The sequence below is a fragment of the Polistes dominula genome, unplaced genomic scaffold, assembly GCF_049000335.1.
Source record: "Polistes dominula isolate Pdom_NZ unplaced genomic scaffold, Pdom_raw_medaka contig_31, whole genome shotgun sequence".
Lineage (NCBI taxonomy): Eukaryota > Metazoa > Arthropoda > Insecta > Hymenoptera > Vespidae > Polistes > Polistes dominula.
The window spans coordinates 6,510,842-6,537,004 of NW_028300925.1; the positions used below are offsets into that span (position 1 = coordinate 6,510,842).

At 27.3% G+C, this 26,163-nt stretch overlaps 1 protein-coding gene across 1 annotated transcript in view; it reads left to right on the top strand.

Moving 5' to 3' along the window:
* Positions 1-1,290: 1,290 nt before the first annotated feature.
* Positions 1,291-26,163, top strand: part of LOC107073964 (opioid-binding protein/cell adhesion molecule) — a 79,756-nt gene continuing 54,883 nt past the window's right edge. Inside the window, exon 1 of the mRNA XM_015334945.2 lies at positions 1,291-1,736. Within this exon, the coding sequence (XP_015190431.1) occupies positions 1,688-1,736 (49 nt within the window). The 5' untranslated portion in view covers positions 1,291-1,687. The remainder of the gene's footprint in view (positions 1,737-26,163) is intronic.

Here is a 26,163-nt window from a genome sequence, read left to right on the forward strand (position 1 = left end):
TGCAACAAATGTTTTATATTTATATAACTTAACAAGTAATACTGTATAGTATTTTTTTTTTATATATTGATAATGTTTCAGTATTTTATATTTAAATAAAAAACTAATTTTAAATATTTTATAATTAAATAAAAGACACGTTAATATTTCTCTATTAAATATTCTTACATTACTAATTGGTTAACCCAATAAAAGTTAAAACATATATGTGAATGATTCTATAATTAATTTTTATATTATAATTACTTAGAAATTTTTGACCCACTCTGTATTTTTAAATCTTGTAGTTTCGACGCGAGATTACAAATGAGGAGATAATTTGTCTTCTTTTTGTTTATTTTTTTTCTTCACTGAAACTCCCTTCAGGGAAACAGTTCAAATTTACGTCCGTAAATTTGCACCTAAGAAAATATCATTTTCACCTAAACTCGTTTAGCACATTCCAATTAGAAATATTAAAGATGAAGTGAATGGATGATAAAAATGAAGAAGCTTGTGTTTATTGTTAGTTAGCTAAGCGTGCACGAATGCGTGTATATTACGCTCGTCACGTGCGTTCATTCCAATAACTCCACATTTACAACGTGAAGCTTATGTTAGGTGGTATCATCTAACGTGTTCGACTACATAGATCATAAGATTACAAAAATTGATTCATAATGCATTATTGTATACAAAGAATTCTTTTATCGATGAATTTTTAATTTATCAAATAAATAAAAAAAATAAAATAAGATTAAGAAATGTTAATTATCATTTATGTATATTTAATTTATTATTTAATTTGCATATTAGTAATGTTATTTCTTATTTTATTATATTATTACTTGTTTATTTTTCTATGTTGAAAAGTACTGAGCCTAGCATAGAAATAATTCTTTTTTCGGTCAAACTCATTTGTATTTAAAAGAAAAAAAAGCCAATTCTTGTTAGTCGATATTGAAAATTTTTCGACTTGTATTATATACACTTTTCATTTTTACTTAATATAATTTTATTTCAAATTTATTCGACTATATTATTTATATATTACTATTTATAATATATATATATATATATATATATATATATATATATATATATATTTATATAAAACAAACATATATATAATAATAAAGTTAGAAAAGTATAGATAAGTTTTAATGCAAAATCGGATATAAAATTTGATTTTGGCGGTAATATGCATGACTGCGCAATAGAGCTGCGCGTTTAGATCACAATCGTAGTGCGCAGGTCCCCGTAAAAAGCCGGGGGCGCGATTCAGCCGCCGTTCTTCGGATACCACGCGCGCCCGTTCTCTCAGTTTCTATTTAGTATCCACATCGAATCGGTGGATACGTGTTCGATTTCCTTATTCAGTGTAATACCCTTCGGGACGCAACTTTGATTATACTCTTCCACGTTCGTGAAGTAAAAGTTAACGATTAATTACGGTTAAGCTAATCGTTTAACAAGAGACGAACGTAGGCCTGAGTTTAGTGAAACGTTTTTATATTTTAATTTTTGCATTTGATTTTTGCATTAATTTAATCACAAGTGCCATTGTGTCTTGATCCTTTCTTTGTTATCTTAAAGAAATTTCATTGGTTTTATGTTATTTTTTTTTTTAATAAATAATTTCAAAATCAATTCGTCGTCACATCGATTACAGTGATCCTTCATCTCAAGGAAAATTAAGATTAAAAGGATGCATATCCGAGTGATCGCTTTGATAACTCTACTCCTCGTCGTTCAAGGTAAGTTTATTAAACATCATTATGTAAAAAACAATTGATACAAAAAAAAAGAAAGTAATTTAAAAAAAAGCCTCGGAACAATTCTGACAAATTGAAATAATTTATTTCTAATAGCACGTAAGTCAATTTTTGAGATCTAGTCGGCTAAAAATTTGCAATAAATTTTATTCCACAGTATTACTTTTTTTTCTTCTCTAAATTGTATTCTAACTTCAATATGAATATGTAAAACTCGTTTAGATAGTAATGACGCTGTTGTTTCAATGAGACCAACTCGTGTATTTATATTAATTAAACTTTGTTTGAATTCATACCGTACGATCATAAACATCGTAGTTGACGATACTCATTGTTCATTCGTTTGATGAAGTCCGTATAACCTTTCCGGAGTCTTAACCACCATCGCAAAAGGAACAATTACCGATAAGAAAAAAAAATTTGTAATTGTTTTTCCGCGTACGTTTATAGATATTTTTTTTTCTATTTCTTTTTTATTTTCTCCGTGCACACACCTACGCGGAACGAAGAGAGTCACAGAGGACACGCATGTTGAATCTATGATCAAAGTAACCGTGACCGTCATAAAATTGTTCCCTCCACTCATTTCATCTTCTACTTCAATTCGATCGTAATTTTATTATTGTAAATTTACAAACCCTCTTTTTCTGTTATTTTGACGTGGAAATATTGCACCGAAAATTCAAGGAAACGTTTGTTTTTATTTTTTTATGTATTATAGGCCGTCTCGAAAGTTTCTGTTGTTTTTTTCTTATGTACACAAAATCGCACGCAGGTTATTCGGTAAAACAGACATAAAATAAACAAATGTTGTCCATGTACAAATGATCAAAAAAAAGTATTACCAAATATTTTTTTCCCTCTGGAATATGAAAGAGAAAAATAAAAGAGTACACGATTTGACCGTCAGTGCCATTCATGTTTCAAGGGAATTGCAATGAGTGAGTAAGAAAGAAAGAAAGAAAGAAAGAAAGAAAGAAAGAGAGAAAGATATGGTTTGGTTCAGTGGACAAGACCGAGAGAGGGAGAGAAAGAGAAAGAGATGGTTTGGTTCAGTGGACAAGACCGATTGACAAAAGATAGAAGGTATGAGAGTAGCAAGAAAAGAAAGAGAGGGAGAAGTAATACTGGACGATAGCCGGTTCTCTGAATGGACTGAAAAATAAGATAAAGGGAAATAATGTAGTTGGTATAAACGTGATGCGAATGAGAGAGAAAGAGCGAAAGAGAGGGAGTAAGGGGCCAGGTGAGGAGAGAATATTTCATTCCATCTCTCTCTTTCTTTCTCTTTAAATCGTTCCCAGGTAGAAGGGAAGAAGGATGCTGCGCTGACGTGTTTCGGGAGTCCGCAGATGCTTTTTGGGGGGAGAGAAGCAAGGATGAGGTGAAGCCGATGGCCGATGACTGGCCTGCTGCTGTTACTGTTACTGTTACTGTTGCTGATGCTGTTGCTATTGCTGCTAGCCAACAACATCCAAGAGCATGGAATCTTTGCTAAAATTTTTTTCTTCGTTTTCGTTTTTTTTTGTTCTTCTTCTTCTTTTGCTTTTTTTATTCTTCTTCTTCTTCTTCCTCTCTTATTCTAGTTGGTTTTTTTTTTATTTTATTTTCTTATGGTGAAAAGAACGAGAGAGATGGATGGATTCGTGCTGGTTTAAACGAAAACCCATGAACGTTATACATATTATTTTTTTTTTCTTCTTCTCATTTTTTTTTTTCCTTAATAATAGGAGCGGCCTCTTTTTCTCGTGCACCGGCTAAGAAGGCCACCAAGGGCCAACTCGTTTCCTACGTGACGATCATCCTAAGTAGCCACCTAAACGCACCGCTCTCACAGATTAGGAATGAACAAATCTTACACCAAGCCCTCTTTTTTATTCTTCTCTAATGTTAGAGAGATAGATAAGTTCTCTCTTAACGAGTTTAATAGAAAATATCTTTAGAGAGAATATTATCTATGTTATGGTCATGGATTATTTTAATCTTGTATCTTTTCTCTTTTTTATTTTTTTTTTACATAATTGGATCACGTTTTTTTTTCGACGATTAGTGTAACGATATAAGAAGGCTCGTCATTTTCTCATTAATTGATCATTTTCAATCTGAATTTCAAATTTTGATTTTATTTTCGGTGGAAAAAGTGATCCTTTTTTTTACATTTTTTATTTTAAATAATTGGATCACGTGTTTGATATCTTTTGTCGACATAAAATTTTGCAATCGATCGCTCGTCGTAATATATTGTCTCATGAATTTCGATCACGAAATTTGTGCTTCATGAAAAAGTGATAGCTTTTTAAATAATTGCATCACACAGGAATATTGGTTTTTTTTTTGATAAAATTTTAAATTGATTGCTCGTCAAAATTCTCTCATATGAATTTCAATCATGAATTAAATGCATCGCGTAAAAGTGATAACTTTTTCAAATATTTCGATCATATAAATATATTTATTTTGTTAATTAATTTTTTTAATGGAATACTCGTTTATAAATTCTAACATGAATTATTCAATATTCAATTCAATAATTCATTCATGAATTTATGCTTTACGAAAAAGTGAACTTCATAAAGATTCGTATCTCCATAGGTTTATTTACTTATCGATAAAACCTCATATTTCTGTAAAACCAGTCACAAGTTCGATTTTTTTTTACAATTTAATAAGTAAAAAGTTATCAAGAAAAATAAAATATTTGATATTTAATAAGATTGTTATAATTAAACATGATAACTATCATCGCGTATAGAATCTCGAGTTCAATGCACAATGAGTCAATAAATATACCTGATAAAAATAAAACAGAAGATTTAAAGAATACAACGGAAAACTTTTGATCGGAGAATCGCTTTTATGTAGATATCAACATATACACCTATATGCGTACAATTTTTCATAGTGTTAATGTTCGATTTGACTTGGTGATTCGAGAATGTGATATCAAATGGTTAAACTCTTCGTGATTTTTATAAAACGCGTTCAATGTCTCTTTGTGTGTTTGTTTTTTTATCGACACAATCGTTCACGTAGATCAAATCGAATCATTTACACATACGAGTATACATATAATATCTTTATAGTAATATTTTTATTTTATTTAAATACACAATTTTTGTGTGTGGAGATAATTAAAATTTGATTAATAAAAAAACTTGGAATAAATAATTTATTTTTTACAACTACAACAATTAATTACAATTACAATTCTAGAATAAAATTCAATTAATATTGTATATCAAATGACTTGTTTACGAATTTTGATTACCATTAAATATTTCATAAATATTTGATTTCCAGAACTTTAATAGTCATGTTCAAGCATACTTAGGGCATTTATGAAAGAAAATTAATTAAAAATTTGTACTATTGGATTAATGTTGACAAGTTGAGACCCAGTCAATGATTCTTTGATTTCTAATATCATCTTGATCAAAAAAATGAAAGGAAAAAGCGTATGCGAGACCCCTTGTTCGTATACGTGTATATTGAACTAGCGTGTTAGTTACTTTTAATACTCATCATCGTGTTGCGTAACGTGGTAGGCATGACAAGGACCCATGTATTTCCCCTTGAAACGTTTATTGTTTTTTTCTTTTTGCTTTAACTTTTGCGTCGGACAATCCGTTAAAAAATTCGTATTCAAATGAAAGTACGTTTTAAAATTACTCGCGTTTTCGATAGACAAACCAACTGAATTATTTATCAATCGCGAACTTAAGGTATTTTTCTATGGAAAACTGTTTACCATTTAACATTAGTTTGCTGTTAAAAACGAATAGTAATCGTTGCATTTCTATTTTAGTCCATTCAAAATAGAAAACTTCTTTTCATATAATATCGAAATATTATAGTTAAATAAAATATATGGATAGGTTGAAAAGTTTTGAGTCTAACATAGTCAATAATTTTTTATTATAGAACATAAAGTTTAGGCTTAATACTTTTAAACCCACCCTTGTATAATATTTAATAATAATAATAAAAAATATTAAATTTATATATATATTAATAATAATAATAATAATTAATATGCTGTAGAATATTATTGTCATCAAAATGTATATTATCAAATAAATATGTGATAGATAGAATACAAAAATATTGTGATAGATATAATACGAAAATATTATATATAATTTAATTATATATATTAACCTTTAATATTATATAATTTATTATTAATAAAAATTTTAATTTAATATTATGTATATATTAACCTTTAATTTTGTAATAATTCTTAAGCCTTTGAGCAAGAATGATTAGAAATGTATGTAACATTATGTTTATATGTATAATAATAATAATTATTATTATTAGAAGAAAAAATTAATTCTTATGAAGTGAAAGATAGGTACAAGATAATAAAGTTAGTTAATTACAGAAATCAGTTGATTCCTTGAAGCATAAGTAATAAAAAATCCATTGGAATGGCATTTATATAAGTATACACTTACATGCATAGGTATTAAAGGTGCGAAGGACGTGCGTGTAAAAAGGGGGTCAAGTTTTTATCGATAACTAACGTTTCCTAGTGTTTTCCGATTCATCGAGTTCAATTATTTTCTCAATTTTTAGGTCGAACACGAATACGTTTGTTTGTATAGATAAAATTTCGTCAAGTGGGTTAAAATTATCACAGAGGCATAAAAAACACAAACACGCACACACATACCATTCGCTCATATTATACTATACATTCATACGTATATACACATTTTGTACGTAGAATATAATACGTAAGTTAGGAATATTTTATCTATGGTTGTTTCGTCACAAATGTGTGTGTGTATCCCGCTTTAACCCACTAATCAAGTAATTGAGCTTTATTAGCAGAAGAGTAGGGGAAAATGTCAGCATATATGGGAGGTCAACCCGCATGAGAAAAACTTTTTGGATGGGAAGATTCATTCTCACTTTATTTCTCTTTCTCTTTTTCTCTTTTCCTAATGTTTCAATCTTTCTTTTTATCTCTCTATCTCTTTGAAGAATTTTTTAAGATTATCTCTCGAATGAGCATCAGTTTATATATATATATATATATGTGTATGTATATTACCTGCATCGGTCAGTCAGAACATTAGAAAGGACGTTAGAAGTAACGTCAGAAAAGATGTTAGAAACTATGAGGAAATGCGATACCAACTCGTCTCACGAGCTAAACTGAACGAGCGCATGGTTAACTGATTTCGAAGCTCGAACTCTGGATATTTTGGACATGGATATATATTTCACCTAAACGCACACATAAATACCTTGGAATTTCGGTTCATTTCGGGTGCATCATCATCATCGTTCAAATTCTCACTTTGGAGAATGCGTTATATTTTTACCTTTCATATAATTTGTATATTCATTTTTCTCGCATGTATTATTAAATTATCGTAAACAAATCTTTTTTCTTTATATTTTCTTTAATAAGATGATTTTCTTTCCTTTCGTAGTTAATACTTTTTGATATTTCTTTTTATTTTTTTAATCTCATTCTCTTAGTTACATTGAATGAAAGAGTATGTACAAGATAAAAGCAAGCAAGTTACCAGTGAGTGTGTGTTACGCATTTACATAAGAATCTTATCTCCCCTTCGCGGTAGTAAAACGCGAGATTTTAAAGTATGCCGAAGTTCAGAAATAAAATTAGCGAACGATTAATCTCTAATTACATGTACTACTTTCTCTCTCTCTCTCTCTTTCTTTCTTTTTCGTTCTCTATTTCTCTTGTGTTGCTAAATAAGATGTTATAAAAATGAGTAAAGTCAATGAGAGGAAAAGAAAAAAAAAATAGAAAAAAAACGAAAAGAATAAAATGAGATAGAAAGAGATCATGCTCACGATTATTACTCGTTGTCCTCTTTTTCATTTCCAGATAATCACACTTGTATGTTACTACTCGTAGAACTAGACGCCGCCTTTGACTTTTGCCATGATACGTCACACACAACAGATAAAGATTATTCTTACGAAATGTTATATGTTGTATCGTGCAACTATTTCATGCGGACTATTATATTTTTCATTTTCTATAATAAATTTTTTTTTATTTATAATTTTCTTTTTTAACTTTGGTAATTTTATCGTTTCAAAAAAAAAAAAAAATACAAAATTTGCTAGAAATAATAGAAAGATAGGAAGGTAGATAAAAAAGATACACATTGCGTTTGAGCAAGATTAACGCCACACATGCGGCATCTTTTTCTTTCCTTCTTTTTTCATGTTTTTTAGGATAAATGTATTTCTGGTAGGTGGACAAAAGATTTTATAAATCAAATTTTTGGTGTATTACTTATGTTATATTTAAAATATAGAAAATATTAATCAGATATTCACAAATGTTCTTGTCATATTAATTAATAGAAATGTATGATACAAAGTAATCTAATAACTTTCCTCTCGTTTTTATTTTTTTATAAAATAAAATTTGAATTTTTGATTTAATACTATGCATACAAAGTAAGATTTTTGATATTAGAATATAAACGCTAGTCAAATCAACTTTTAAGAAAATAATTCAAACTCAACAATATATCTCCTATAATATTTAATATTTATTTATTGTAATATCATAAAAAATATTCTTGAACAAATATAAGATGAACAATAAAATGTTTGTTATATACGATAGAAACAAATAATAAAAATGGTAAGAATATATTTGTGGTTATACCTGATATCATCTAACATAAAACCAAAAAGTGATTTTTCCAACGATTCTGATTAATATTTCTTTGACTCAACTAAAGATATTATATCCTCTCATGAGGTTTAGGATGATATCATTGCCAAAATATGTTTGGTGATACCACCGGAAACACATATTGTACAATTCGCGGTAGGACTTGCAATGAAGGGGGAAAGGGAAAGAGAAAACGTAAACGAAAAACAACAACGACGACTTTGCGATGGCATGTGTGCGTTGTCGACAACGACGATGACGCTGACGATGAGAAGACGACGAAAAGAAATCTTCTGCGTTTATTCTGAGCAGAACCGCAATACAGAATAAGAAGAAGAAGAAGAAGAAGAGGGCAGCAGCCCGAGACACGATTTTTGGTCGCGGTGTTCCCAATTCGTATTTAGGCCGAGCGTGTATGTCCGCAACTGTCGTAACTCTTACGCTTCCAACCAAGAAAGATGTTTAAAACGTTCAAAACGTTCAAGAATTTCAAAATGTTTTTGAAGTTCATCGTTATATTCTTCCATTCTCTCTCTCTCTCTCTCACTCACTGTTTTTACTTTTTGTTACTTATTTTTCATTATTTCTTTTGTTTTTTTTTGTTATTCTCTCTTTATCTTTTATTTTGATTAGACTTTTATATTGTCTGGTCGATTTGAACAGCTGTGAATCGTTCCACTGGTTAATTTCCACAACTCTCACTTTTATACGTTACTGGTGACACACTTTTTGTTCTTCCCAGTCAAGTTCCGGATTTTAGAATTAGAATTAGAATTAGAATTAGAATTAGAATTAGAATTAGAATTAGAATTAGTGTTAGAGACATTTTAATTATAATTTCTGTTTCCTTTTTTTTTATTTTTTTCAAATTGCTATTTTACAATAAAGATAATACTATGTATTCTATTTAGAATAAATTTATTTCTAGTTTATAAAAAAAAAACGACAATGATATTATTATGCAGGAATTCTATCAAATATATTTGATAATTTCAAATGAATAATCATCAATAAATAAATCGTGTTAAGATTATTTATTATAAAACAAATATTAATTAAATTTAATTGTAAAAATAATAATAATACATACAATTAATTGGTAAAAATTCGAGAAAGATAAAAGCATTTAAACGATTTTCTTATCGATTGTTGATCAAACATTTATATATTAAAAAAATTGTTTGGGTGGTGTAACTTAAGAACTATTAAAACCATCTTGTCCAGCTGTTGTTCCGGAATTTTAATAGACACCGGACCCGTTGAAAAGCCTCCACCCAAAAGGGGGATTTACGAGCATCGGTTTATTTGCAAGGAGCCCAGCATATGAGGGAATACTACTTTCGATATATATATATATAAATTTTATATGTATATGCATATGTTTATATTTGTTATAGGGTTCGATGTAGCCACTAAAACATCGAGACTCTACTAATAAACAACTATGTCGATCTAATAATAATAATGATGATGATGAATGAATAACAATAATAATTCGATTTCATGCACTTACATACTTGTTTGTTTTCACAAAACTGAACTAGATCTTACATTTATTTTTGTTCCAAAAAATTTTTTTTCCTTTTTTTATCTAATCCTTTCTATTTTTATTCCCATGCATTTTATTCGTGATCACATAATGTAATTAGAACGTGAATTGTGTGTTGGTTCAACTACATCGTATATTTTGTTGTTTTAATTTTCAATCGAATCTTTATATTGCAAAGATAACATTTTTATATTCAAAAATTGTATGCAACTAAACGTAGAATATTAAATTATGAAAATGAGATGAGAATTAAATTATAATATATCAAATTTGATTATAAGTATAATAGAATTGTATTGTAATAAATTGAACAAGATCGTCCATATAAATTTTTTTTTAAAGTGGGCATTCATTTTTGAATTTGATGCATTTGTTTTTTTTTTTACTTCATAAATAATATTGTCACAATGGTGTTTTTAGTATTAGGTCAAATCGGTACGGTTAAAGATCTATAGCAGCACCTACGCCTACGATCATTTTGATTTTTAGTAATCCGAGCCCCATTAATAAACCGCCCACCAGAACACCATACTTTCGAGAGTTTCGGACTTATCTTGGTAGTTGGTTTGAGATATTTTTAGAGCTGGTTTTAAAACCATTCACGCTGGCTATTCGTTGAACCATCATCGACGTGTTTTGTGTTTTATGCTTGTTGCAACGCATATGTTATTACTTTCTTTTCTGTCTTTCTCTCTCTTCTTCACGTAGTAATTTTCAAATTCATCGATCGATACAAATAAAGCATGTTACGTATATAAAAAAAAACCAATTAATTAAACCATGTACTACTATTAATCTAACACGATTTTTAGATTATTCGTGATGATCAATTAACCGTGACAAAAAAGATATCATTATCGTAGAGATACATTTAATTTTTATCAACCAATAAATTGTCTATTCTACAGATTAATACGAACACTTACAAAATCGTATTACTTATGTAAGTGTTGCAACATTAGTCAAGCGAAAGTAATAGGAATGATTACACTCTGACGTACGTTGCGTTCAATTTGTTTTCATAATTCACAATATGACTCATTCGACGATATAACTTTTATAGTTATTTTCATGGGGTTATGCTTGTAGGGGATGAATAAAAAAAAAGTAAAATAAAAATATTAAAAAAATAAAAAGAAATGCATTTTTTAGTGTATAAGTATAAAAAATAAAAATAAACAATAAAATGCAGTTTTTATATTACAAATATTGGAAAAAAATAAGATGCATTTATATACCCCCTTAAAAAAAAAAATGGAAAAAAGGAAAAAGAAAGAAAACTCGACCAAAACAGGATCTTTCCATTTGTTATCTGTTTAGTAATCTACTAGTCTTTTGTGTCCTGTGTAAGAAAGAGAAAGATAGATAGATCGAATGAGATCGGTTAACGAGCTTTTACAACCCACGCGACACTTCTCTTTTTCCTTCGATACACCTACAAATAAATTGTATGTGTAAAATATATATACACATACTGAGATACTTAAACAACAATATACTGTACATTCATTCACCTTCACCTTCATAAACGTGTACTCTGACTGCGTGCGTACCTTTACCTTCGTTATTACAATATAACCAGTGGGACGAAAGTTAAACCTAAGATAGTTGGACGGAATGATCAGTCCGCATCCGGTCACGCATTCGGTACTTCGAAGAAACCAATCCGACGTGGTAGATCGATTTTTGTCCGTGAGTAATATGTGTTTGTTGTATGTCCCTTTTAACGATCCGCCATCATCATCGTTGCGACCATCAACAACCATCAACCATCCCCTATCGTTGAATTTTTCCGGCGAACTGATTCGTTCAAGTTTCGAGTTATAATTGGGTCTAATTATGCGGACATTTATTTTATTTCTCACCGATACCAAGTTGAAGTCTATTTAATTCGAAGATTTTTATTTATTTATTTTTTTATTTTATTTAAGAAATAAGATGATTTATTTTTATCTAGGTTTTAATCGGTTATGTGTTAGATTTATTGTTTCGGAATCAATTTGTATTTAATTAATGTTTTTTGAAGTCGGTAGATTTTTCTGCATAATTTGTATCCTAATTTATATCTATCCATAAATTTTTTTTCTATCGTCCTTCTGTTTTTTCCTCGGTTTTGGTCCTTTCCTTTTAGTCCGTTGCCATCTGTTGCCCCTTTTTCGAAAAAAATCTTTCCAACGATCTCACATTTGAATTATATATATATATATATATATATATACCCACTCATACTTTGTATTTTTTTTCTTTTGTTTTTTTATTTTTTATCTTCTCGTTTGTTTGTTCAAAATTCACTGCGTAAAATAGACTTCACATTAAATGGAAGGACATCGGTGGCCATTATTTTATAATTTTTTTTTTTTTTACCGATATCAGTTGTTAGAATAATTTTGGAAACAATTGTCAGATAAATATTTCAACTTAACTCACCATTTGCATTTTAATTATACACACATATGACATAATGATGCAATTTTAATTGCATATTTTCCGTATTTTTGTTGATACAGTTGAAGGCTATATTTTTTTTGTTCTATTTGTTATGTATTTTTATTTTTTTTTTTAGTACTTACATATCAGTTATCGATGAGTAATTTGAACATTATTTTATTCTATTATCGTGTCTTCAATTATGCCAATGTCAGTTACTATCGATGAATTATTCTTGCGGAAGCAAATAATATTACATCTACTCATATATTTTAACATATTCCTGTCTCAATATGTTTCTGTCATTTTTTTTTCATATTCATATTATTTATACGATATCGTAACAATCGATCAATGATTTATTGCTTCAAACACGATAATGGAAGATTAAACAAAAAAAAGAAAAGAAAATTATAAGTTAAGAAAGAATACAAAATTACAATAAAAATTGTGAACAAATTAAGTTGATAGATCAATTATTTTATCGTAGAAATTGAAAGTAATATAAGATAATTCAAAATTAAATGAAATATGAGAAAAATATTAAGTAATCAAATTTGAAAATGAACAAACATGAAATAGAATTAGAAATGAATTTGATCAATTAATCAACGATTACCAATCGTTGAAATAAAAGATAATTTCAAATTATTGAAATTGAAATTTTTACTTTCAGAAAATCGAAAAGCTTTCTTTTTCTTCTTCTTTTTCTCTCTTCAAATATTTATTCAGTGGAAATCGTAGAAGAAAGAAAGAAAGATTCGAATTATCGTAGCGTGGGTGTTAGAGAAGAATAGCTTATCCGATTGAAATTCCAAATGAGACGGGGAAAAAAAGGAAAAAAGAAAGAAAGGAAGAAAGGAAGAAAGGAAGACTTTTAAAAAACGAAAAAGGTTTTCGAGAAAAGGTAGTTCTCACTATGTAATTAGCTATCATGCTGAAATACACTCTCAAAGTAGTAGTAGTAGTAGTAGTAGTAGTAGTAGTAGTAGTAGTAGTGGTAGCAGTAGTAGTAGTAGAAGTAGTAGAAATAGTAGAAGTAGTAGAATTAGAATTAGGAAAAGGAAAAAGGAAAAGGGTGTCGTCGTCGTCTCAGCGGGTAATCGTTATCCCATTTTTTTTCCTCTTTCCTTTTTTCCACGGTTAACATAAAAGGGTGAAACCCGAAAATTAGTCTACTTTTATTCTTCTGTTCTTAACTTTGACTATAATAATATGTTTCTATGCGTATATCTCAATGTAAAAAAGTTAGAAAGAGGATTTATGAAAAGAAAGTGATGAATAAGAGAATGATAAAATAGTAGTAGTAGATTGAGTTAGGGTTGATAGTGTATATAATGGGGGAATGAGGTTGGAAGTAGTGGTGGGATCTGTAGAAAAGGGGTTGGTGGAAGAAATATGGGGGATACGTTTTAACCAAGGAAGAAATGCCCAGTCACTGTGGTAACTTCCCAGACTACTAACGATTCCTCTTTTTCTTTCTTTTCTTTTTTTCTCTCCATTTTTTTTTTTTGGTTTTTATCTACCGACAGAAGTTACTTTAGTTCTCTTCCTTCATTGAGTATTCAATCTACGTGTTCTCATTCTAATTACAAGGAACGCATAAGCAGCTAACACCGACCTCGAGAAATACCCCTGCGTCACTTTCTGTCAACGATGCAAGCTGATTATGTGTGTGTGAGAGAAAGAGAGAGAGATAGGGGGGGGGTGGGGAAGGAGTAAAGAGCCGATTCGTCGTTATCGAACAAACTTCTTGGATATACAAAACGACTCAAATGATTATTTATAAAATATTCTATTTCTTTCTTATTTTTTTTGTTCGATTTTTTACATGTGCTAAATTCTTGCATATTTATGATTCGATAATATAAGGCGCCAATCCCTTTTTTCTTTTTTTTTTATTCTTTTATACATAAATACAAGTCTGCTATTTAACGGGTCAATAGGGGAATCTTTTTTTTTACATATTTTTAAATAAATTCTTATTTATTTATAATGAAATATTTGTATGCAATATAAATGATTATTAAATTGTTTTTTGATGAATAGTTATATTATAATATAATAGAATTGATTAATTAATATATTTTTTTATTGTTTAATTATTTAATTATTTTGTACAGTGTTTTGCTCGATCAATGTAGTTCTGAATGTTATAAATTTTTGAATGGGACAAAAATCATTAGTATAATGTATAGAAGCATTTTTATTATCATTTATAAATTTTTTAATAATATTAATTATTATTATCCATTATTTCTTTTACTTAAATGAATTCGTCGAATAAAAATATAATATATTGATTGTTTATAGTGATTATATAATTATATAAAAAATTTTTATTTTATATTTTAATTATATAAATATTTTATATTTTATAAATAGAAATAATAAAATATAAAATATAAAATATAATTTTATATAATTTTGAATAAAACATAAAATATAAAAATATAAATATTTATATTTTAATTAAATATAAAATATTTATATATTATATATTATATAAAATATATCAATTAACAATATTAATCAAAAATCTTATTAAAAAACTTAATAAATCAAAGTTTTAATTGAGTACATTTTATTGTTTTACATTTTAAATTAGTCAAGATGAAATATTTTTATGTTCTAACATTGTGTGTAAAAAAAAAACAAAAAAAATTAAGAAAATAATCATAATTTATTTCGATAGTCTTTTTTTTTTAATAAGAATTAATTGAATCTAATCATTGAAAAGAAGATGAATGAGACAATAATTAATTGCTATTAATTGGAATGTCTTTTATATTCGATAAATGAGAATAAATGTTGGTAAATACTTAGATAAGTTGTTTTATCGAGATTAACGAGCGTAGATTATCTTCCAATAGTTTCCTATCGTGTTAGATCGTAACACTGTTTGATATATTATCTTCCTTCGAGAATGCGTATTTATGTATGTGTATGTATATATATATCGAAACGTTAATAACATACTTATAACATTCTTTTCAGAGAAAGTTAGCAAACTTGAACGTAGTAAGGGTGAATAGTAAATTTAAGATGATTTTAAGTTTAAGGTAGTCGAATATCTCTACCATGTTTGTTAAATATTTTTATTTAACAATAATTTAGTACAAATATTCAATAAATGGTTCTCCATTATCCTAGAAATTGAAACAATGTTCAATATGCATATCACATCAATAAATATAAATAGAAATGCATTGTTTCTCAATAGATTTTATCTATTAATAATTATAATTATTATTTGATTATTATTATCCGAAAATAATGTCCCTAAATATTTTCTGAATAAATCCAAGAATAATAATGCAATTATAATTTCATGTAAATAAAATGAAACAACGTTCACTCTACATACCACATTAATAAATGTAAATAGGAATGCATTGTTTGTCAATAGATTTAATAATCTACTAATAATTGTAATTATTATTTGATTATTATTATCCTAAGATTAAAAAAAGTCCCCAAATCTTTTCTGACTTAATTCAAGAGAAATAATGCAATAGTAATTTCACGTAATGACACTTCACATTTATCTGAACAACATATGCGCTGGTAGTGTTGCATCAAAGTATGATTTACATATAAATACAAACACATATATCTATCTATATATAAAGCCACAAGAACATTTGATCACCTTTTTTTAAACACGCGACAAGAAATAGAATAATAAATTCCACAAATGAATCATCACTCGATAACGATTTCTTGAAAAAAAAAAAAAATACAAAACATTTTTCAAGGACGCCTATTTATTTTATCGATAAAATAAAAAATGAGGTAAGTAACAAGTATGTTAAAAAAAATAAAAGAAACGCGTTATGCAATCTCATGGTCCGTAATTTATAACAAGAACAAAAAAAAAATAAAAAAATAAAAAAAAGATAAAAAAAAATAAAATGAACGAATAAGTCAAGCGATAAGAAAAATAATTTCTACATATGTAGGTACATGCAAATTGGTTATCGACATTATTTTTTTTCCTTTTTCCTTTACATAAATTTTACTTACGTACAAACGTCGAAATATACAATTTAAAAACGCTTTTATGCATTCCTACTTGAGAATACTTGCATTTCTCGCTAACGAAACGGGTTAAACGAAGAGAGAAAGGGGGGAATCGTGACCTTGTGCATGTAATTAAAATAACACACACAACAACACACGTATGAAAGAGGCTTAAGTAAATCGAGACGCGTTAAGCAAAACTCATGGCAAACATTTAGCAGCAATGAGAATATATACATATATATTTTATGGAGAGGAAAATGTGACCCAGTAAGAACATGTGTGGGGATGTTTCAGACGTTACTGATAAATGAAATTTCTTCTTGGTACTCTCCCCGAGCTTGGACACGCACGATATGTAAAGTGAAGTTTTTCTTGGCACTGTAGAAACCGGACGTGAATATCCAGTCAATGAATCTGATTTGATCAGAAATTCTCAGAGTAAATTAAGAATAAGCACACACGTGTGTGTGTAAGTTGATCTTATTCATTTGAATTTTGCGATAATATTATTATCATCATCATTATCATCATAAATATTATACTATCTTTTTAATTTCATTTTAATTGGATTATTTATAATTTAGATCAGTTATTATTATTAAACTGATATTTGTAAAGAGTATAAATATCGTTAAATTATAATTTTGTTTTTATGGGGATTATAGTTTTAACAGGAATATATAAACTATTGATACACTATAATTATTATCAAATAATTGTTAATATTATATAAAAATGATATTACTTTTAATTTACCTAATATCAAATTATTACACTCTATTGCTATTTTTTTTTGTTTACTTGGATTTAATTATAAATATATATATATATAAAAATTATTTTGAAATTTCAGTCGTATCTTGCAATAAATATTTAAAAAATATTGTAAGAAAAAGCAAATAATAATATAAATAAATTATAAAAAAATTATAATAAAAATTAAAAATAAATTGATAATAAAAGTTTAATAAATTTGATTATAATTAATAACGATATATAATATAATTGTATTGATGTATCAATACAATTATATATCAATTTGATTTGTAAATCAAAAAGTAAAAGTTATCCTTAATTATTTTTCTTTCGATCAATTCAAGAGAAAAAATAAACAATAGAACAATAATTTTGCATAATTACACTTCACAGTCGTTTGAACGTTACACGTGGAAAAATAGCTTTTGCATCTAAATTAAAGAGGAATATTAAATAGGTCGCGTACGATCTATTGAATCAAAACCTTTTCTTTTCTTTCTTTTTAATCCTCTCACATCAGTTAGGTTTACCATGCTTTCTAGCGTGCAATACTTATACCACTAGATTAAAGAGGTATTCTCGTCTCTATAAGTATGTGTGTGTGTGCTTTGAAATCGTGAAGTATTAGGTCTCCTTGACGTTAGAACAGTTATTAGAAGAGACACCAAAATGGTTTTCTATCTCTCAGTGTCTTTGTCATAGTCTTTCACTCAGACACCGTTGTATGTCTCACCCTCTTATCTGTGAAAGATAGAGATAGAAGATATTCTCTACTCGTCTCGTTCTTTCTTTTTTTTTTCTTTTTAAAACAAGGTCTTTGATAAATGAATGTAACGCTATGCGAGCATAATTCGTTTAATTAAACCGACTACGAGGATGACGTTTTCATCGGGTATGTCAAAGAGACCGGCTCGGTTATATTTTCGTGTTCAAAATTTTCTGATAATATCGTCGAGAATAAATGTTACAAATATCTTCTATGCCATTTGGAGTCATCCTAATAATATTTGAGCAATTTGTACGAATTTAATATATTCGTCGGTTTCTTTTTTTCTTTTGAATTTCGTATTTTTTTAAATTATCGTTGATGAACATTTTAAGATTGCAAAATTGTAGGAATGTTCGCGAATATAGTGCATGAGAGAAAATATTAACCCTTTGCACTCGAAGTTATATTTTTCATTTCATATATTACAAACAACTTACAAAGCAATTTTAATAGAAAACAAATCATATTCACGTATTATAATTAATAAATGACATATGTGCAATTAAAAGAAAAATCATAGTTGTGTGATATGTTGCAAACTGAATTCAATTTGTTTTAATTTTTAATTTTTTTTATTGTCTCCGTAGCGGAGCTCACGAGTGCAATAAGTTAAATAAAAGAAATAAAAATTAAATCAAATATTCACAAAGAGAAAATAAAAATTTGAATTTTTGAAATAAGAATAATAGTATTTGTTTTAATAAATTAAAAATAAAATAAATATATGTAAATTTTACGACAAACCTTTTAAACATTATCGATCGTATTTTGAATATTATTTTTTAAGATAAAATAAAAGAATTAAAAAGAAAGAAAAGAAAAGGTCGAAATTAACGAGAGAGAAAAAATTCACACGACAACAACGATAATAATAATAATAATAATAAAATTCGTAAGATTATTTAAACAAGCAAGATGGAAAAGAACGTATATAAGAACTGAATGAAAGGTACTTTCGTGTGTTGCATTACGATACGTGAAAGTTTCGAAAGATACTGCGAGTGTTAGGTTAACAAGCCATTTATTAAAAAATGGCGTCTAAGGAAAAAGAGACGAGTTGTTGTTGGTTGCATTATTTCTATCTTTCTTACTCTCTCTCTCTCTTTCTTTTCTTTACTTTTTCCGTGAACGTGTAATTGCGGAAGGTTCGATCGGGGTTAAATACAGCAACACTTTGAAACGATCAACAACGATCGAAGATCAACGATCGAGAAAGGTGTTTCTGTTCATAATGTTTTCTTTTTTACATTCCTAACGTTAATGGTTAAATCTCGTAATCATTTAATAGTCAATATGAAAAGCCGACTACCGCTAGTTTAGTTATTCCACGATGATAAATATTCTATCTTATTGCATTATTTTTTACGATTAATATTATCATCAACTCTGACTATTTCTAACTTCGTGTTGATAAGTAATTATATTCTATGATTTTTTATAATGTTTTTATATCAATGTTCTAGAATTTATACAATTATATTTATTATTGGAATATATTTTGATCATTTTGATAATTCGCATGCGCTTAAAATTAACGATCGGTAACTAATGATAATTGTTTCCTGCTACACGATTATGATTATAATTGTTTAGGTTCTTTTTTTATTTTAGGATTGTGAAATATTTTTTTATAGAAATATGTCGCTTTGATGAATTGTTAATATACTTAATTAGTAATTTATATAAAATGAATAAAAGAAAAAAAATAAAGTATATTTGAAATAAAAAGAAATTATATATAGGATTGTTACGAAACTAAAAATGATTATTATGATTGTTTGAAATAAATTTATCACGTTTAATTCAAAATCATAGTATAGTTATACCGTGACGACCATGAAATGTCAAGGAATAAAAAGGGTAGAGAAAAAAAGTGATGACTATGACAATGATAATCGTTGCTTTGCTTTCGCGATGAGCATTTCCATCAATCGAGATTTGTTACGTCAGAGTGGGGAATTGGTGAATAATAAAGAACGGAAGTATGAAGCGAACCGTTTCATATTAGCTTACGATAATGTATAATTGACCTAAATATACTCTCGGATTTTATCTTAATGCGTTTAATTATTTCCTTGAAAAAAACAAAAAATAAAACAAAAAAGAAAGGAAAGGAAAAAATATATACATTTAAAAAAATATTAAAACGTACATTAACATAGTTCAAAAGTTGTTTGGTAATTTTGGAGAAATTAATTAATCATTTTCAAAATTATATTTTATAAATAATATTATTATAATAGTTAATTATTAATTTTTAAATAAAAAATATAATATAATAATAATAATAATAATAATAATAAATAATTAATGATAATTAATATAATAAAAAATATATATAATAGATAATAATATTTTTACATTGTAAGATTACAAGTTTGAAAATTTTTTTATTTAATTTCGATAAGCTCGGGTAGGAGAGGGTAGAAGTATGCAATTATTTTTGACAATTAATTATGAAAATACTTTTGGTTAATTTTTTATTTATATATTATACTATGAAGTAGTATAACAATCAATAAGTTAATTTCATTAATGCATAATTCATTAAAAAATAAATTCGAATGAATCATAAGATTAAAATCGTCAAAGAGATTCTTTCAAAAAGGGCAACAATAAAATTAGATCAACTGCTAGTTAGGCAAAACTAACATAAAACTTTATCTTTTCCCCTCCAGGACGTAGAGTAAAACTTGTCAAGTTTACAGAAGATGACGTCACTAGTTAGTACCATCTGCAAGACAGCGTTCGGATGAGCATGAGGTTTTATTTTTTTTTTATTTTTTTTTGTTCGAAATCTTATCGTTCCTCAAGAGGAAGAGTTAAACCAAGTATATGAGTATAATTTACTTTTAGTTTTGTTATAGTTTTTTTTATCTTATATTTCAATACAAATTTTATATCGATTGACAAATAAGTAAATTTCTAAATTTGCATTCTAAAAAAATATTCATTTACTTTTATTTTAATTAGAATATTATTTATTTATATATTTAATATCAAACAATGAAGTATAAAAGATATTAAAAATTCGTTCAAAAAAAAAAAAATAAATAAAACAAAAATACTGCAATGCATTTATATTTATTTGGAATATCGAGTAGATATTAAAATAAATAATATTTTAATTATTAAATTATATTATATAATATTTTTTATTAAATTATATAATTATTATATTAGAGTATTATAATATTATATTATATTATTTATATATAAAGGTATATAAAAATAAATAGAGAATTATAAATATAATATATAATATAATATATAATATTATATAATATAAGAAAAATAATATAAAAAATATATAATAGAATTTATGTATAAATATAATAACATATATTATATATTGAATCGTTAAAAATATGAGAAAATTTTTTATTGTCCAAAAAAAATGTTAAACGTTTTATATTAGTTACGAAATAAAAATTTACATTTTAACATTTGCTCGTCTTTTAGAATTATGCCTCTCGTAAAAACCAAATCTATTTTCGAAGGTTACTATGATGTTGACTGATCAAATGGAGCATACGAATCTTCCTTCTAATTCTCTCTGCCCCCCTCCCCCTTTATTTTTGTTCTATGTAGATCGATGATGTCACGTAGGCCGAGAATATTGATGTATATGTAGTTGAACGAATGTTTGAAGTATTGGAAAGATGATATCATCTATGTGTCGTTTAACGGGAAAATTTAAAAGAGAAACGTAAACCTAAATTATTATTCGATAATCTCGTCTTCGAATTGTACCAAAAAAAAAAATCTTCACTTCGTTTATTTCGCAAATTTTTAAATAATTATATATACATAGTATATATTTAATTATAGTTCAGACGATAAAGCTCAAGTAATACGCGACAATTATCATAAATAATACGACATAAAAAAGTAGATAAAAATTATAGAATCTTTCTTTCATTAGTTGATAGCAGTGAACAATGAAACGTAAAAAAAGGAAAAAAGAAATCATAAAAATATCTCCCGTATCGTTTGTTTACCGGTTAAAGTCGAGGAAGAAGAAGAAGTAACAGCAACCGAGTATTTAGTGGGACAGAAGATATCGCTTTTAGATTATTATGACTTTCTTTAAAAAGTTATTGCAGTCTCGTTGGTAATGCGACAACTCAGTTAACGAATCAATATCGTAATAAACATAGACATTATTCGAGAAGACAAGTGCAGTCAACCGTACGATGCCCTGTAAAATCTGCGAGACGTGGTTTTATTAATATTTAGATCAACCAATATAATATGCAAGTTTATTTTATATTATTTTCATATATTTTATTTTATTTTATTTATTTATATTTAACAATAAATTATTGTTTGATTAGATTCCTATAATCCTCATTATTTGTTATATAATAATTATTATTATTAATAATGTACTAGTAAGTTCAAAATATAATTGTAACACGTTTTTTACAATACAAGTGTTGCAATTTAAATATTGCAATACTTGTAGAAATTTTTTGATATATTGTCAGACCATTATAATTTTATTATATATTATTATTATTATTATTATTAATATCATCATTATTTGTATTGTTTCTTTTTTTGTTAAATGATAATTATTGTTGAGAAATATTTGTTGTATGAATACAGGATTGTTGGATTCGTTGACATGGAAAATATATACCTACTTTTCTTTTTATTCTTTGATAAATGACTTAACGATGCATCATGATAATATGACCAATGCATTTTACTTTCTTTTTATTTTCACGATAGAATGGCACGGAATGTCTGATCGTAGTTGGTAGTAACTTTATGGAATTGCACAATGCCTTGTCATTTCACGTTTTCTCCTGTAAGCGTTCAAGCGTGCTCAAGATCTTAACGTTCGATCGTACTTTTGAAACTTCGATAGGAACATAGTTTCTACACACTCTCTCCCTCTCTCTTACTCTCTTTCTAAACTTCGTATGCAAATAATAATAATAATAATAATAATAATAATAATAATAATAATAATAATACATTAAGAAGTTCAGTTTAACGGGTTAACTGCCAAAGTAAATCGATTTATTCGTCTAATATATTTTTTATCTAACATTTCCTTCTTGTTATTTTACTAATATTTAAATCAAATTATAAAATATAATTCACGTTGGAAATTAAACATTTTTTTATTAAACATTTTGTTAATATATTAAATGATATGAGAAGAGAGGAAAAGAGAGAGTGAAATAGAATCCATAGTTGATCCGACACTTGAATGAAATTATAGAAAGTTTAGTGTTAGTTGCGTGTGTATGTATGAGATACGTCAATCGATATTTAATGCGAGATGTGTTTTTTTTTTTATTTGAAGAATGAATAAGGATGTAACATACTTTAATTGTAATAGTGTCGACACTCCTTGTATGATTATTAATTAATCGAAAACAAAAAAATGTATATTGTAGTCCAAAAAGCACGGAATATAAGTTCTCTTCGAAATTCACCTTCAGACTGGCACGTTTATCCTATATGAAAATTCTTTTATTCAATGTTGTTGATATGAAATTCTAAATGATGCGCATGTGAGCAATGGTAATAATATATCTAATAAAGAATATTTAAGATTGAAACGTTTTAATTTTATCATTTTTTCATTGTAATGTAATTATTTTATCACACCTGCACAGTGATGACTTCGATGGTTAAATTATGCTGTAATATAAGTAGAGTGTATTAAAATATTAAAATAATTGTTAATTAATCGATGGGAATGTGTATTGATGTTTAAAAGCACGAAATATGTGATCGGAGTACCGTCTTCCTCGAAATTCACTTTCAGATTGACACATGTCTTCTATTAAAATTCTTTTATTGAATGTTGTTGATATGACTTTCCGAACATTGCGAATGTGTACAACGGTAATAATCTACCTAAATAATAGAATTTAAGATTATAACGCTGGGATTTGAACTGTTTTATCATTTTTATGTAATTATTTTGACGCTTCTGCGCAATGAAGACTTTGAGGAGAAAAATTTTCCTGTAATATAACAAGAGTGTATTAGAATATTAAAATAAGTCGATCAAATAATTACATGACAATAAAAAAAATGATAAAATTAGAACATTATAATCTTAAATTCTCTTTATTAGGAATATTATTACCATTGTATACATGCGTAATGTTCGGAAAGTTATATCAACAACATTGAATAAAAGAATTTTGATAGAAGACTACGTGTCAGTCTGAAGGTGAATTTCGAAGAGGACGGTACATATATCATATACTTTGAGCTTTTAGACAGTAATAGAGAGTAATAGACACTTCTATCGATTAATTAACAATTATTTAAGGTATCATCTGTACTTGCACATATATATAAGCCCTTAAAATATTTATTTCATTTTCTTCAAAATCTTTCATTTCCCGTTTTGTTTTCGTTTAGAAAATTTTTGGTACTCTTCAAAGAAGTTTCATTTCAAAAAAAGAGAAAGAGAAAAGAGAGAGGGAAGATTTATATAAGTGTTCCTAATCGTAGAAAAGGGTTGAATCGAGCATACTCTTCGCACTTAGCCTTTCGTTTATTTCCTCGAGAGGATTGCCGAGACAAGATAAGTGAATGGATCTCGTGGAACTCGTGAGTCACGCATTATTACAGATAACTTTTTAACTTGTTTTTAATTTCTTTTTTTTTTATTATTCGTTGCTTTCCTTCTTATTTTCTTATTTTACTTGCGGAGACCCTTCGAATGTATCGTAAAAGAAAATATAAGAAGAAAAAGAAAAGAAACAAACCGTTGTAGAAGAGGGGAAGAGTGGTGTAAGGTTCGTTTTAAACGATCGCGATGTTCTCGTTAATGAAAACGATCTTTTTATTATTATTATTCTTATTTCTTTTCTTTATATTCTTCTTCGTTAGTAAGTTGATATTTTAGAAAGAACGTAAATTATATTAGAGATGAACAAGTTTATTAGATTAATCTTGATAGTAGTAAACGAAGGAAGTAATTGATAGATCGTGATAAGCATCTTTTATCAATTATCCTTATCCTTTTTTTTTTTTTTTTTTTTTTAATTAACTCCGATATTAGTTCCTGATAGTCAAAAAGACCAATTATTATCTTTGTTTAATTTATTAGGTTCTTCGTGTACAAAGTTTCATGTTCGTATTTCAATGCAACAAATTAAACAAGTTTCATTTTCATTTTTGTTTTAATATTGTGATTAAATTAATTAAATTATTATTGCGCAAATACTATATATTAGGTATAGAAATTAATTTGATATTAAATTTATTACATGAATTGTATGAAAGATTGATCAAACTCAAAACAGATACTGTTTCGAAATAAATAATACATTTTATTGTTTAAAAAATAACCGAATGAATTATTAAATAATACATCGCATTGAGAGATACATTTTTTATAAATAATTTAAAATAATTTATTAATATAATATATAAGAAAGTATCGGTTGATAGACATAAAAGATTTTAATCTTAACAAGTTTGTAGAGATATTCTTGCAACGTCATGGTTAAAAAAAAAAATTAAAAGAAAGAGAAGGAGAAGGTTTAGGTTGTCAAGTTCAAGGCCGTTGGAAAGGCCAACGAAAACAAACAGGTTACCTACTACCTACTCGTTGGTCGAAGGTGCATAGAAAAGATTAAAGAAAAAGAAAAAAGGTGCTTCTTACGAGTGGTTTGATTTATTTAAAAAAAAAAAAAATAAATAAACAAGAAATAAACACCGTATCGTCGTTATGTTACTCGATGATGTTGGTGCATCTCTTTGTTTCTTTTTCTTTTCTTTTCTTTTCTTCAAACTACCTTCAACCCTAGTTCAAGGACTATGAAAAGAAATAGTTAGAGTACAAGAGGATCAGTAGGAGTAACAACAACACCAGAACTCTTTTGCATTCGCGTGTTCGTTCACCTCAAGTGAAAGAGGACTGTGCTGCAGCCTTATACCACAGTGTGCAGTCCTCTTCGTAACCCATGGTTGCCATTGTTGCCAAGCCCCATCAAGGTCCAGAACTTCTAACGTTAGCTAGCAGTTTGCACAGCAGCACACATGATGATGATAATGATGACGATGATGATGTTTCTTTTTTGTTTTTCTTTCCCTATGAAGAACAAAACGATCTTAGAAAGTAATAAATTTCATGGTGGTGGGGGGTATAATTATATTTATCCATTTTAGTTTATTTTTCTTTTATTTAAACCCTTTGAGTGTTATGGACGCATGCGTTTGGTAA